The following is a 14,589-nucleotide window of genomic DNA, read 5'->3' as shown; positions in this document are numbered from 1 at the left end:
TCCAAAAGTCTCTTGCTTTATCGTCAATTTTCTCAGCTGCCCTCTCTCCCAAGTCCCTGACTGGTCATTTATGAATCATTAAAGGTGGAATGTGCTGCAGCTTTACAAATGGAAGAATTACATGTGCAAATAGTCACATAATCACATAGTACTTGGAAACAGCACACATTCCGGTGGGAACATTTCTCTTTGGTCTAGAATGAATGGACAGGAAGTTCATTTATCCAGACTGGTGTCTCAGATGAACAAGAAAGAATAGTGTTCAAACCTTCATTACGAACAAGAGAAAATACAATTCCTTATTTTGCAATTTCCAGATATGTGGTGCAATTGTAAATTAAATCTTAAAAGTGCCACTTTGGGATGCTATCATTCCACGTGTAGAATTCCCATTTACATCAGCAGAAGCTGCGTGGGTCACAATTGGGCACATTATGCTAGACTTCTTGCTAATAAGGTGAAGTCCTTTATAAAGGTGTAATATTAGCAGTTTACAAAAACAAAAGGGGCTATTCCGGTTTAAGCCAGGGACAGGAGGAAAGAAGTGGAAATGAAGAATATCATAAGAAAGAAAGATACCTGCAGAGTATACTGTAACCTGAACAAGTAGGAAATATGCAATTTCACGCTGTAAATTATGTTGGCTGTTAATTATGCAGTCATATAACGAATCAAGTCTACAACTCAGAGGTGCTCCCATGCAAGACATTCAGGAAATATCAGTCTCCTTATTTACAATGCCCAAATGTTTCTGATGGAGACCTGAAGGTTTTACTCTAAAAAGAACAGACTAATTTGTCTTTTTTTAGTTAAGGCCCATGTGTACTAATAACATTATAAACAAGCCCAATCCAACTTTGGGGAAAAGGATAGATTTTGAACCAGATTCAAACTTCACACCTGAATCTTATCTCCAATTTTTACTTTAAATATTTCATCAACAAGCAAGGGTCATAAAAGTTAATAAGATGGGAATTTAGGAGCGAGAGAGAGAGAGAGAAAGAGAGAGAGAGAGAGAGAAAGGAAAGTGTAGGCCTACTACTTGACAGGAAAGGAGAACTAACAACAGATATGATCAAGAGGGCTGAGGTGTTTTAAACATCTATTTTGTTTCAGACTTTCCTTTAAAAAAAAAATTGTGACCAGATGCTTAACAACAAGAGGGAAAAGAACACAAATCACAATAGGGAAAGAACAGGTTGAAGATTATTGGTTAAGTTAGATGTATTTATTCAAGGCAGCAGAGCCTGATGAAATTCACCCCTATGGTATCAAGTATCAGAGGGGTAGCCATGTTAGTCTGGATCTGTAAAAAGCGACAAACAGTCCTGTGACAGATAAATATTTATACCTGTCTCTGGAAATTTCCACCACATGCATCTGACAAAGTGGGTATTCATCCATGAAAGCTTATGCTCAAATACTTCTGTTAGTCTATAAAGGTGTCACAGGACTCTGTAACATCCTACGGTACTTAAGGAATTAGCTTAAGAAGTCTCAGGACCATCAGCAATTATCTCTGAGATCTCATGGAGGCTGGGTGAGGTCCCAGAAGGCTGGAGAAAGGCAATCATAGTATCTATCTTTTTAAAAGGGAACAAAAGGACCTGGGGAATTACAGACCTATCAGCCGAATGTTGATACCTAAAACGATATTGGAACAAGTTATTAAACAATCAATTTGTAAACATCTAGAGGATAAAAGGGTAATAAGTAATAGGCAACATGGATTTGTCAAGAACAAATCATGCTCAACCAACCTAACTTCCTTCTTTGATAGGGTTACTGGTCTATTAGATGAGGAGGAAGCACTATACATGATTTATTTTGATTTTACTAAAGCTTTTGAGAGTCCCACATGACATTCTCACAAGCACACTATAGAAGTTACTATGAAGTGGGTGCATAACTGGTTGAAAGGTCATATATAAAGACTAGTTATCAATGGTTCACTGTGAGGCAACAGTCAGGGGCAACAACAGGCGAGAAGGCGCACACAGCACCCCCCGGCACCCAACACGGGGGAGGCAAGGGAGATTCTTGGATCTGAGAGGGGCCCTAGGAGCACATGCAGTGACAGTGATGGGGGTGAGTGTGCTGCTTGGAGGGGCAGTAAATGGGGGCTTCTCCCCCAGAGCTTGCTGCTGCTGGCAGGGAAAGGGCTGGGGAGAGTCCTCCTCTCTGGCCCCTGTCCCGGAGCAGCCTGCCTGCACCTCAAACTCATCCCCAGCCCTGCCCCACTCTGAGCCACACCCAGAGCTTTCACCCCCCCACCGCACCCTCAACCCTCTGACCGAGCCCTGAGCCCCTCCCAAACTCTAAACTCCTCATCTGCAGCCACAACCCACAGCCCTCACCCCTGCACTCCATCTCTCTGCACCCTTCCCATTCCCAAACTCCTTCCCAGAACCTGCACCCTCTCCCTCCGTACCCCCTTCCAGAGCCTACATCCCAATCCCCGGCCCTGCAGTCCAGGCCTCCTCCCTCACCCAAACTCCCTTCCAGAGCCTTGGGCGAACGGGGGGGGGGGCGGAGTTAGGGGGCGGAGTTTGGGTGGGGGCAGGTTCTGGGCACCATCAAAATTTCTACAAACCTGCCACCCCTGATCCTGCCCTGCAGACCTGAACTCCCAGCATTCTCAGGACACATGCTGATCCCTAGTGGCCAATGCTGATATCCAGCACCTCCCTCCTCTCTTAACCTGTGAGTCCCTCTCTGGATTGGAACTGGACTGGAACCAAAGACCATCTTGGAAGCAACATTATCAGCCCAAGCAGTCAAAAATCATGAGTTAGACTCCCCAAAATCACAGGCTCTACTGCCGCCACTTCATTCATTCTTCGGCAGAAATTTGGCAGCAGGCCCTTCCCTCAAGTGGAATTTTCCTCCGGGGCACACTGGCAGAGGCCCTGGAGGTTCTTCGCCTTCCTCTGCAGCATGGGGCATGGGTCACTTGCTGGTGGATTCTCTGCAGCCTGAGGTCTTCAAACCACAATTTGAAGACTTTAATAACTCGGACATAGGTTAGGGGTTTGTTATAGAAGTGGATGGGTAGGGTTCTGTGGCCTGCTTTGTGCAGGAGGTCAGACTAGATGATCATATTGGTCCCTTCTGACCCTAAAGTCTATGAGAGGGAATGAGGGACCCGCCGTCGAAGAGCCGGCCTTGGGAGAGGGCGCAATTTTATATTCTTGCCTCAGGTGCAAAAATACATAGTTAAGGCTCTGGTGTGGGCTCTGGGGCGGGGCTGAGGATGAGGGGTTTGAGGCTCAAGAGAAGGCTCCAGGCTAGGATAGAGAGAAGGGTCGAGATCAGAGCCTGGGGCGGGGGGGAAGAGAAAGGGAGGTGAGGCCCCTGGCCTCCCTTACTTTTGGGAAGGCTCCGATGCTCTTGTCTGGTCAAGAAAGACGAACCTGGCCGTCTTCTTCAGGACTCCCTTTCCATCCTAGAGGAAATTACAGACCCAGTCCTGCAATTTTTCCACCTACCACAATTCTCATTCAGTGAGTTCCTATTGAGCTTTTTATATAAAGGGACACTGAATGACCAGACAAGAAACTGATCAACATAATCTGGCATCACAACACGAGAGTAGGGAATCTAACGGATGCTTTTTTCTGAAAAATGATAGAATATTACTGTGTCTGTGTATTAAAGGATCATCTTTTTAATGCTACCTTTAATGAGAAAAGTTGTCTGCTTAAAATTGTTAAAAAAAAAAATCTACCTACAAATAGATACCAGTACTTAATGCAACTGGGGAAATAACTATGAAGCACTTAATTTTCTTTTAATTAAACCTTGTATTATCATCAAATTGTGAATTTAAAAGATCTCCAAAATGTAATGAAATAAACATTACACAGATGTTCACCAAAAACAAGAATGTTTTTACTTCATAGCAACCAAAGAGGTCAAACCACTTCCTTTTTCAGACAAATCTCAAAGGACCACAAAACAAATGGTTTTCTAGTGGATTTTATATGTCTATCCCTGCTAAGAGGAAACAGTGCTGTCCAAAAAAATTTGCTTTCCCATGAAATTGTTGGATTCTTTTTAAAATTAAAATCACTTTGCCAGATATTTGCTTGAAAACTATACATACATGTTAAAAATAAAGTTACTTTAATATTGTGTGATTTTTTTAATGAAGATGCACACAAGTCAAATAACTACTCCGTATGAAGAGATTACAAAGTGAAGCACTCAGACCCAGGAATGCCCAAGTAAAGTTGTGTGGACTACGTTATTTTCTGCTCCCAGGCACCTTTAATTACATGATCACATATGATATATTCCTGCTTCAATCAGAGCACAGTACAAATGTACTCAAGGAATGAGTCAGTTCTTAAATGGTTATTTTTATCTTGAAGGTTCAGCACGTACCTATGTACCTTATTAACTACACATGCACTCACATCCTTTACTAAGGCCGTTTCACCAAGATGTATACTTAAATATCTTACTGAATTCTAGAACTAAAGGAGAAAAGGATCGTACAGGGGATGTTTCATTTGCTGTACACCATCCACTTTTTGAAATTAATTAACCTGGGGAAACTCTGCCTCATTCAATCACCACAGTCCACTGACTCATTCATCCCCAGCTCCCATTGGCCAAGTGTGGAGCCAGTACTCGGGGCAGGGGCAGCACATGGAGTCTCCTGGTCCTCCTGCCTAGAAGCCGGACTCGCTGCTGGCCACTTTCAGGGTGCAGTGCAGTGTCGGAGCAGGTAGACACTAGCCTGCCTTAGCTGGGCAGCACCACCAACAGGACTTTTAACATCCTTGCCAGCGGTGCTGACCAGAGCGACCCAGTGCCTTACATGTCAAGACTGACTCGAACTTTGAAAAACGCTGGTTTAGAGGACAGCAAACTTCTGCATGTGAGAGGGAAGAAGGGAAGTGTTGTAGGAGAGGGAAGAGAAGGCAAGCTGAGGGAAGGGGAAAGTCAGATTTTGTCAATATTCTCCAGTGTAAAGAACGTCAAGATTCTATGCAGAGATGGAAGCAGAGGCACAAAGAGGGAGGGCTTGAGTAGTTCATCTTGTGAGTGAACTGGAGCGTATATTCTACAAAGAAATCCAATCTTGCTTTAAAAAGGGTAGATCCTCAGTTAGTGTAGTCACATCTCCACTGACTAAGGGGTGGAGAATCTACCACACTCCTTGGTAAGTTGTTCCAATGGTTAATTGCCCTAGCCTCTTAAAAATTGCCCCTTATTTCTGGTTTGACTTCTTCTATCCACTGGATATTGTTATATATTTGTCTGAGATTAAAGACTTTTTTAGTATTATCGTCTCCCTGTGTAGGCACCTATAAACCATGTTCAAATTGTCTCTTAACTGTCTCTTTGACAAAGTAAATAATCTGTATTCCTTCAGTCTCTCATTGTAAGATCTGCTTGCCAGACATCAAATCATTCTTATTGGTCTTTTCTGACCCTGTAAAAAAATTTTCAACGTTGTTTTAAAAAGTGTTAAGTATCAGAGGGGTAGCCGTGTTAGTCTATAAGGTGCCACAGGATTCTTTGCTGCTTTTACAGATCCAGACTAACAGACGTTTTGGAGCATGAGCTTTCGTGGATGAATACCCACTTCGTCAGATGCATCTGACGAAGTGGGTATTCACCCATGAAAGCTCATGCTCCAAAACGTCTGTTAGTCTATAAGGTGCCACAGGATTCTTTGCTTCTTAAAAAGTGTTGACACCTGGCCTGGATGCAGTATTCCAGTAGTGATTTTACCAATGCCATATGGAAAGCAAATATCTTCCTATTCCAATTTTATGTTCTTCAGTTTGTACATCCAAGGATCACATTAGCCATTTTAGCAATAGCATTGCCATGGGAATGGCACATTCAGTTGGTTATCTACCATTATCCCCTGTCACTGCTTTACGGTATATAATCCCCTGTTCTCTATGTATAATATATAACTTTGTACTTGTCTATATTAATACATATTGTTTCATTGTATCATGACATCCAAAGAACTATGTATAAGAGACTATTTATTATTTACCACCCCATGAAGTTTTGCAATCTCTGCAAACTTTATCAGCAATTATTTCATGTTTTCTTCTGATGATTGAAAGGAAACAGTCAATAGCACTGGGCCAAGAACAAATCCTCAAGATTTCTCCATTAAATGTAAAACTATAATGATTAATGGGAATCATTAATCAGTTAGCTAGTTTTTAATCCATTTAATGTGTCATGCTGATTTCCCATAGAACTATTTTTTAACCCAAATCTCATGTAATATATTAAAATTCTATAAGGTATTTGACATGACCAGTTATCTTTTGCAACCAAACTTGTAATTACATCAAGAGCAAGGCCTATTTATCATGAAACCATCCTGACTGACATTCATTATATTTCTGTCCATTAGTACTTTACTGATTCAGTTTCATATCAGCTGCTCCATTATTTTGCCTGCAATCAATGTCCAGCTAACTAGTCTAAACGAAGGTCATCCCATTTACCCTTTTTAATTATTGGCAGAACCTAGGCTCTCTCTATTTGGAATTTCCCCAGGTTTTTGTTTTTTAATTAACATCAATCCTCAGAGAGCTTCTTGATCAACTCTTTAAAACTGCAGGTGCAAAAAATCCAGACCCAGTGCTCTGAAATTAGACATATGTAATAGATGCTGGTTAACATACTTTTTGGTTACTGTTGGAATTTATGCATATCATATTATATGACTACAGCATATAGTTATGGCTCCAAACACAGAAAAGAACTATTTGTGTATAATACATGATGCAGTGAATTTTCAGTTCACATGGATGTTTCAGTGCATATTCTCCCTTCTACAGGCTTTTACAGAGAAATGGAAAATATGGGACACAGAAAGGTTGACTTGAGCCTAAGAATACTTCTTTTTAACTCCTACCATACTTAAATTAATTTTTTTTGAAAACCAGTTTTAATTCTTTTACCTGTTTTTCTCAGGGCACTTTTGCCTTTATTATTAAATTTATCATCCTTTAACCTACAAATGGATAACTGTGCTTTTCCATTTAGATAGAGTGAAAGCAGACTTACTACATTTGCTTTGTCAGTAAGTTCTTCTTCTGTGGCCTGTGTGAAATGTGCTGGTGGTTTCAGTCTAGTTCCTCCCGGGCAGGTGCCTACACCACAGAAACCAACACCCCACTTGGCATTCTCGTCGGCAGTTCCAGCAGAGAGGTCAAGGATTGAAAGAACCTGAATACTGAATTACTCTTTCATGCAAAGAAATGCCTCAGGGTTCAGGACTGAAGTACACAGTTTAGGGAAAAATATGGAGAAGTTTACATTGCACTGCTTGTGCTGTAGCTAGGGTTACCAGACAGCAAGTGTGAAAAATTGGGACGGGAGTGGAGGGTAATAGGAGCCTATATAAGAAAAAGACCCAAAAATCGGGACTGTCCCTATAAAATCAGGACATTTCGTCACCCTAGCTGTAGCTGTTTGGGAAGGGTGGAGGGATTTGTCTCTCCGTGAATTCAGCACCTTATATAAAGTTAATTTTTACTTTGTTTAAAAACCAATGACCCCCCCCCCCAGCTACTAATTAAAAAAAGAGTAAGTGACTGATTTTGCAGTCCTTTCATAAGCAGAATTCTTGATGACCTGAAAGGGAGAGAATATGCAACAACTGCCTAAGCTGCACTGGAATCAAATTCAAGAAAACAAATGTAACAGAACTAGAACTGATCCTAATACAAAATAACTGGAGCTATATTCTGCCATAAATTTTTATGCAGAATAATCTGATTTGACTAAGAATTTTAAGGCCTGGAAATTATCTCAAAACAAGCTTTCACTATTTATCACTACACAAGCATAACATCTGCCACCAAATGCAAGGACCTCAGATACCCAAATGCAATATTAGCACCATACTAACTGCAGAAAGAGATGCTTCAGTCTAGTAAAGTCATAAAAGAGATCATTTCAAGCTGGGGAAGGAAGGCGAATCAACATCATCTCCTGAACTAAGTACAAAGATCCTTGTAATTAGAACACAACAGACAGCTAAAATAAAACACTGATTAATTTGGATCCTATATTACTCTTATTCCATGCACAGAGTCCCTTTGAAATCAACGGGAGTTTTGTGTGATAATAGATGGTATGACATGGGCCTTTATGCCCACATTTATACTACCGGGAAGGTGTCGGGGGTGGGGGGGGGGGAGATTTTAAACTAGTAGGGAGCATGCCCTACATTTGACAGCTTCTCTATCAAATTTTATTTTTCTTTTTTTAATGATAATGCATAGCTGTTTTCATCCACACATCTCAAAATATTTTACTAAAAGAGGACCATATAATTTTTCCCATTTTACAGATGAGGAAATGGAGGCACAAAGAGATGAACTCAAGATCACACATCAGGCTAATGATAGAGCTGATAACAGAACTCAGGTCTCCTTAATCCCAGTCAAATGCCCTAACCACTGATTCACACTGTGAAATTCATTTATTTTTATGAACTGAACACCTCTTTATGTTGGTCTTCCAGTGACAGGCAATAGAAAACTATTTTTAACATAGTAAAAATGGAATTTTAACAGCTCAGAAATCAGCACAGAGTCTCAGGGCAGGTGTAGCTAAAACTGCTGTTAATTCATTTTAAAACTGACTAGATTTCAAGTTGACACTTCACTCTGTATATATAATCTCTTGTCATGATATGGTCAATTTTCTTACCACTTCTCATTCCAACATCTAGTTAGTTTAAAATAATGTTAAACTAATCCTACTCTACCAATGGAAGTTTTGAACAAGAAAGGAAAGCAGAATTAGGCTTTTTCTTATGAAAATAAGTGTAATAATCACAAAAGGCTAATGTAACAGTTCAAATACGCTTAATGTAGAGACAGGGCAGTTTCAGTTATTTGGATCTGTAATAATATAACAATGACTAAGGACACTTGTAAACTATACAATAATTTGACCACCTTGAATAGTACATTTTTTATTAAATGAGATGTGACAAATAATCAGAGAAGAATAATAGAAGTGACTTTTTGAGTAAAAAGCAGATCCCTTTTGAGGGTCCAATCTTTGCACAGTGCCAAGTACTTCAAATCCAATGTACCTCAATGGGAACTGAAGGTGTTCAGAACCTCAAAGTAGGCTCTCTGCACCTTGCAGAACTGGATCTTAAGGCTGAAGAAACCAATTTTTCACATACTCTGCAGTGTGAAAGTTAATTTTTTTTGCTGATACAAGCTCATACAAATGAAAAATATTTACATTAGATGAATTGAATATCAATAAACAAGCATATTAATGTATCCTTCATATATGTGAAAATTCAGTGATACACTGCTGATATACCCTTGATGTAATACCAAGTTGTTTTAAAACATTAAATCTTTAATTTACTATTTTTCTGCTATTTACTACAGTGTTTTCCCATTACTATTAGTAATAGTAAAACCACTTTTTTTCCTTTTCTTCTTTTTAAAAAAAAGTCGTATCTTATTGACAAAACAGCTAAGGGAAATAAATGCTGAGAAATATTGATGTTTGCAGACAGATTGTTTGTAGGATATTTTTCTGTGATATTACTGATGCATCGTGGCATTTTTTTCACTTGTCAAAACAAATACCACACCCACTTTATTTCAGAGTTTTCCCTTACTACTTTAAGAGCTAGCAATCACATTACAACTACTAATCTTACCACTCATTACTTGACATATTTATAATGAAACAAATACATTCATGTATACACAATTACTGTTTATTTTATTTGGAAGACATCTTGATTAACAACCTTATCCTGAAAAACTACCTCTGATATGGACAACAGTTAGTCAGCATCCTTATTACTGATGACATTGAGAACTGGCTGGTCATACGAAAAAGCTTCACACAGACAATGTATTTCAGATTAAACAGAGAAAGCCCTGATGCAAATCTGTTTGGGGTCTATTAGCTCGTGTAATTGTGCAAACTAACTCCTGAAAGGTCACAGTTGTACTAAAAGATGGTGAAAGAGGCACATCCTGATTTTCTAAGATGTGTATTTGGAAACATTTACATTACTGCCTATGGAAATTGTTTACCTTGTGTAAACTGGATGAACCACTCAGTGATTATCATTGCACCTACATTAAAATTACACACAAATGCAGGGCTGTTGCAGAATATAATTAGCCTTTTCACTGTACATTATTTACTGCAAAACACACACAATTTCTGATAGGAGCAGCAGCTGCATACAGTGTGCAATGATTTCACTGTGTTGAGACACAAGAACAAACAACTGGCTGTCAATATAACACCATGGGGGCAAGTCAACTGTGAGATCTGGCCAAACGTAGATGCACACAGTGAGTTCTACTGTCAGGGTGTTTAAATCGACTTCTCTTTTCCAGCACACTCTCACACAGACCCTAAGCAAGTGTGCATTCATTTTTCCTCCCTCAGAAATGTTTGACCTTTTGGGGGGTGGAGGAGATTCATACATTAGGGTGCACAGAGCCCTCTATTGTTGTCATTAGCACATGGAACTTGAGCAAGTCAATCCTAATAGGAGCAATGTCCCTAGACTAGGATCAGCAAAGACTGGCAGTACTTGCACATCCCTGCCAAAAGGATAAGGCCCATTTCTCCTCCAACAACATTCCTCTTTATTCAGGATGCAGAAGCCTGAAAACTATTCACTACTTGTTATTATAGTCACTTCCCTTGGTTTTCCCCCAAGAGACATTAATAAATATGCAAAAAGAAGGTCTAGGGGGGATAGTGTGGGGGCTGAGAGAGACGTGTATGAATGGGATTGTTAGGTGGGGGAGGGAAGGAAGGGCAAAGTGGATGTATGGTGGGGAACACAAGTGGGCGAAGGGTGAGAAGGACAATACAGCAGGGTGGAGGGGGCATGGTGAAAATACCGGGTAAGTGCTCTGCATTAAAGATGATGTGGGGGAGGCACAGTCGGGGATGTGGATGGGGGAGCAGGGTGGGAGTGATGGGGTATCCCAGGGCACTCGGCAGGAGCGGTATGTGGCTGCAGGGGAGCAAAGAGATGGGGTAGGGGGCAGACAGGAGGGTGGGGCGAGTGTTAGGAGAAGGGGCAGCACGGGTGGGAGGAGGGCGCGGCGGAGGTGGGCTGTTCGTGCGTGGGAGACAGGATCGGCGTCTCCCTGAGAGCAGGACGCTCCAGCCAGGGAGGGAGACACCCGCTGCCCTCCCCGCTAGCAATCACACAACGCCTGAACGGGGAAAGCCGGGCGCGGGGGACGTGCCCCCCAGCGCGAAGCCTCACGCCACCAGAGACCAGGTACAGGAGACCGTGTCCCAGCCAACACCCGGCGGCCCAGCCCCCCTCTACCGCCTCCCCACCCCAACTCCGCCACTTACCGCCGCCGCCGCCGCCCTCCTCGTCCATGGCGGGGGCCGTGGGCAGGACCCTCGGGAGCGGCAGAGGCTGAGCGACGCCCGGGGGGTTCCCCAGCTCCCGGCCCGTCGCCCCTCCTCAGACTCACACACACAGCAGCCGCCCCGAGCTCAGCCCTGGCGGCAGCAGCTGCCGCTGCCTCTCCCCAAGCCGCCCGCCCCCTCTCATGTGACCCACAAAGAGTGGGAGGGGGAAGGCGAGGCGGGCCGGGCCGGGCCCAGCTCCGGGCTGCCTCATCCCCAACCTTCACTCTGGGGCAGCACAGCGACCGCCCACCCCGCTGGCCTGGGGTCCCTTCCAGTATCAGCAGGGCTCTTGCCGGGTGCTGGTCTCTCTCTCTCTCTCACACACACACACCCCCGTAGGTGGAAGGGATAAAGCTCCTGCTCCTTCCATAGCTGCCGAAGCTCGTACAGCTCCCTGTGAGAATTATATGCAAATTATGTCGTTACATGTTTTGCATAGAATTGGTAGATGTAGATTTGTAGCCTAAACTTCAGTTTAAGCTCAAAACACCTTGCCTCCCAAAGCAGGGGCGCGGGAGGAGGAAGATACAGGGCTGCACAAAATTTGGTGGGTGCTGAAGAGCAGCGGGGAGTAGGTAGGGACAGTCTGGGGGGATGAGTTGAGGCAATTGAGGGGTTTTTTTGGGGGGGGGGGGCAGCTAACAACAGCTACGGTTGCCAACCCTCCACTATTGTCCTGGAGTCTCCAGGAATATGTCCAACCAAAATTGGCAACCTTAACAGCAGCTGGGTTTGTAGAGGTGTTCAATGGGGAGGGGAGATAAACTGGAGCCTAGTCTAAGGGGAAGCTGAGGACTGGTGTATGTGTGGGTGGGGATAGCTAGGTGATAACTGGGGCAGGGAAGCTAGAGGTTAGCTAGGTTTGTTGGGAAGGCTGGGGGGGCAGCAGGTTGAGGTGACTGGGAGCTGTTGGGGGTGTTTGAGAAGTTGGCAGGAGGTAGGTTTGTAGAAGTGTCCAGGAGGTAGCTGGGTAAATTAAGTGTAAGCAGAGTCAGGATGAGCTCTACACTGACATCTAGTGGTGAATTGTGGCAAATTGTGGAAAAGAACTTCAGGGGCTGATCTTGTTTGCATAGGCACACCCACCCCGCCTGCAATGAGCCTAAATGGTCACTTTAGCTCCTGTGGGATCCCCAGTTTCTCTGTTATTGGGGCAGAAAGAATAAAGTGTTGTTACCTTGATTATATGAATCAAGGACAGCTAAAATGTTTTATGACAAAGGGACTCACCATCCACCAAGTAGCACTTGCTAGACAGGGGACATGGGTTCCAAAACCTAGTGAAGAGGAAGTGGAATTAGTATCAGTTGTTTGTAATTGATGGTGGTATTTTCTTCTAGAGTCTGATGCTAGTTGCATTACTAATGCCTCTACTGTGGTATATCAGAGCTTGTTTTAATTCTATTAGGAGTATAGTTACAGACTGCTGAACTGATTTTGCTTTGGGCTAATGATGCACCAGCACAGAGGCTCCCCTACTACAAGCTGCTATCACTAAAGAGCTGAAATCACAGGGTCGGGGGCTGAAGATATGTTGCTGAGCAGCTAGTGAAGCAGAGCAGTTTGTAGGGCAGTGGTGGAAAGGGTGTAGCAAAACCCCATGGAGAAGTGGGGCAGTTGGCCTCATACCATGTAAGGTGCCCCTTAACACCGCTGCATTACCCACCCTGGGGGCTGGGAGGTAAAACTCTGCAGATAAACTTTTGAACTCTCTTGGCTGCACTGACTAGGGACAGAGACTTTTGGGTTGTAGGACTTTGGGTGACTTTTGGGGTTGCTGGACTTAAGACCCTGAGAGGAAAAGGATACTGCCAAACTTACTGGGGATCTTTTACTCCTGGTTTGTGTTATGAATCCTGTTTGTGGTTTTTTTCCCCAACATTATGCCACATTGTTTCCCTCCTTTATTAAAAGGATTTTGCTACACTCAGACTCTGTGCTTGCAAGAGAGGAAGTATTGCCTCTTTCCACTGGTCTACACTACGACTTTAGGTCAAATTTAGCAGCATTACCTCGATTTAAGCCTGGACCCATTCACATGACAAAGCCCCCCCCCCTTTTTTTTTTTTTTTTAACTTAAAGGGCTCTTTAAATTGATATCTTTACTCCACCTCTGACGAGGGGATTAGCGCTGTAATCAGCCTTGCCGGGTCAAATTTGGGATAGTGTGGACGCAATTTGACGGTATTGGTCTCCAGGAGTTATCCCAGAGTGCTCCTTTGTGACCACTCTGGACAGTGCTCTCAACTCAGATGCACTGGCCAAGTAGACAGGAAAAGGCCCACGAACTTTTGAATTTCATCTCCTGTTTGACCAGCGTGTTTGTAACTTCATGCAGAGCTCATCAGCATGATGTGCACATTGCCTGGCCCGTACTTTGTGAGAAGTCTATGACTATGTCCCTCTCATCACTGCATTGCTGTCGCCTCCTCGCCTGGTTTTGCGTGAAAAAATTGTGTGCTGTTGCTCTGACAGAGGGGCAACTGACGACACGGCTTACAGGGAATTAAAACTAACAAAAGGAGTGGCTTTGCATCAAGGAGAAACACAAACAACAGTCACACAGAATGGCCCTCTCAAGGACTGAACTCAAACCCCTGCGTTTAGCAGGCCATTGATTTCACAAAACAAATCGGGTCAATTTCTTGTTTTGATCCATCTATCTTTTACATCTTAGGCTGGCAGCAGATGGTGCAGTATGACTGCAAGCAGGGCCTGCTCTAGGCACCAGCCCTCCAAGCATGTGCTTGGGGTGGCACTTTCTAAGGGACGGCACTCGGCCCCCCCCCCTTTTTTTTTTTTTTTTTTTTTTTGCTCGAGGCCTCATTGCCGGGAGCCGGCCCTGGCGCCAGCCACTCGCCCGAGCCAAGATCCGTGCCCACTGCCCAGCCCGGCGGCGCCCTGCAGAGCCCACTCGGAAACGCAGTGCCGCCGGTAGTGGCAACGGCAGCAGGACCCCTCCTCCCTCTGTTCCCCGGCTCCTCACACATTCCAGGAGCCCCTCTCACCGCCGCCGCAGCCTGGGTTTGGCTCCCCCTCCGTCCCCGGCTCCTCACATGCTCCGGGAGCTCCTCACACAGCTGAGCCTGGGCTGCGGTGGCAGTGAGAGGGGCTCCCAGAGTCAGGGCCGCCCGGGCAGGGGGGGCAAGTGGGGCA

The 14,589-nt window shown here is 43.8% G+C and overlaps 1 protein-coding gene across 1 annotated transcript in view; it reads right to left on the bottom strand.

Annotated features, from left to right (window-relative positions):
* Positions 1-11,549, bottom strand: part of CYTH3 (cytohesin 3) — an 81,475-nt gene extending 69,926 nt beyond the window's left edge. The window contains exon 1 of the mRNA XM_030577849.1: positions 11,374-11,549. Coding sequence (XP_030433709.1) covers positions 11,374-11,398 — 25 coding nt within the window. The 5' untranslated portion in view covers positions 11,399-11,549. The remainder of the gene's footprint in view (positions 1-11,373) is intronic.
* Between the last annotated feature and the right edge of the window lie 3,040 nt (positions 11,550-14,589).

The sequence above is a fragment of the Gopherus evgoodei genome, chromosome 10 (assembly GCF_007399415.2).
Source record: "Gopherus evgoodei ecotype Sinaloan lineage chromosome 10, rGopEvg1_v1.p, whole genome shotgun sequence".
Taxonomy (NCBI): Eukaryota; Metazoa; Chordata; order Testudines; family Testudinidae; genus Gopherus; species Gopherus evgoodei.
This window is presented reverse-complemented; position numbering and strand designations above follow the sequence as displayed.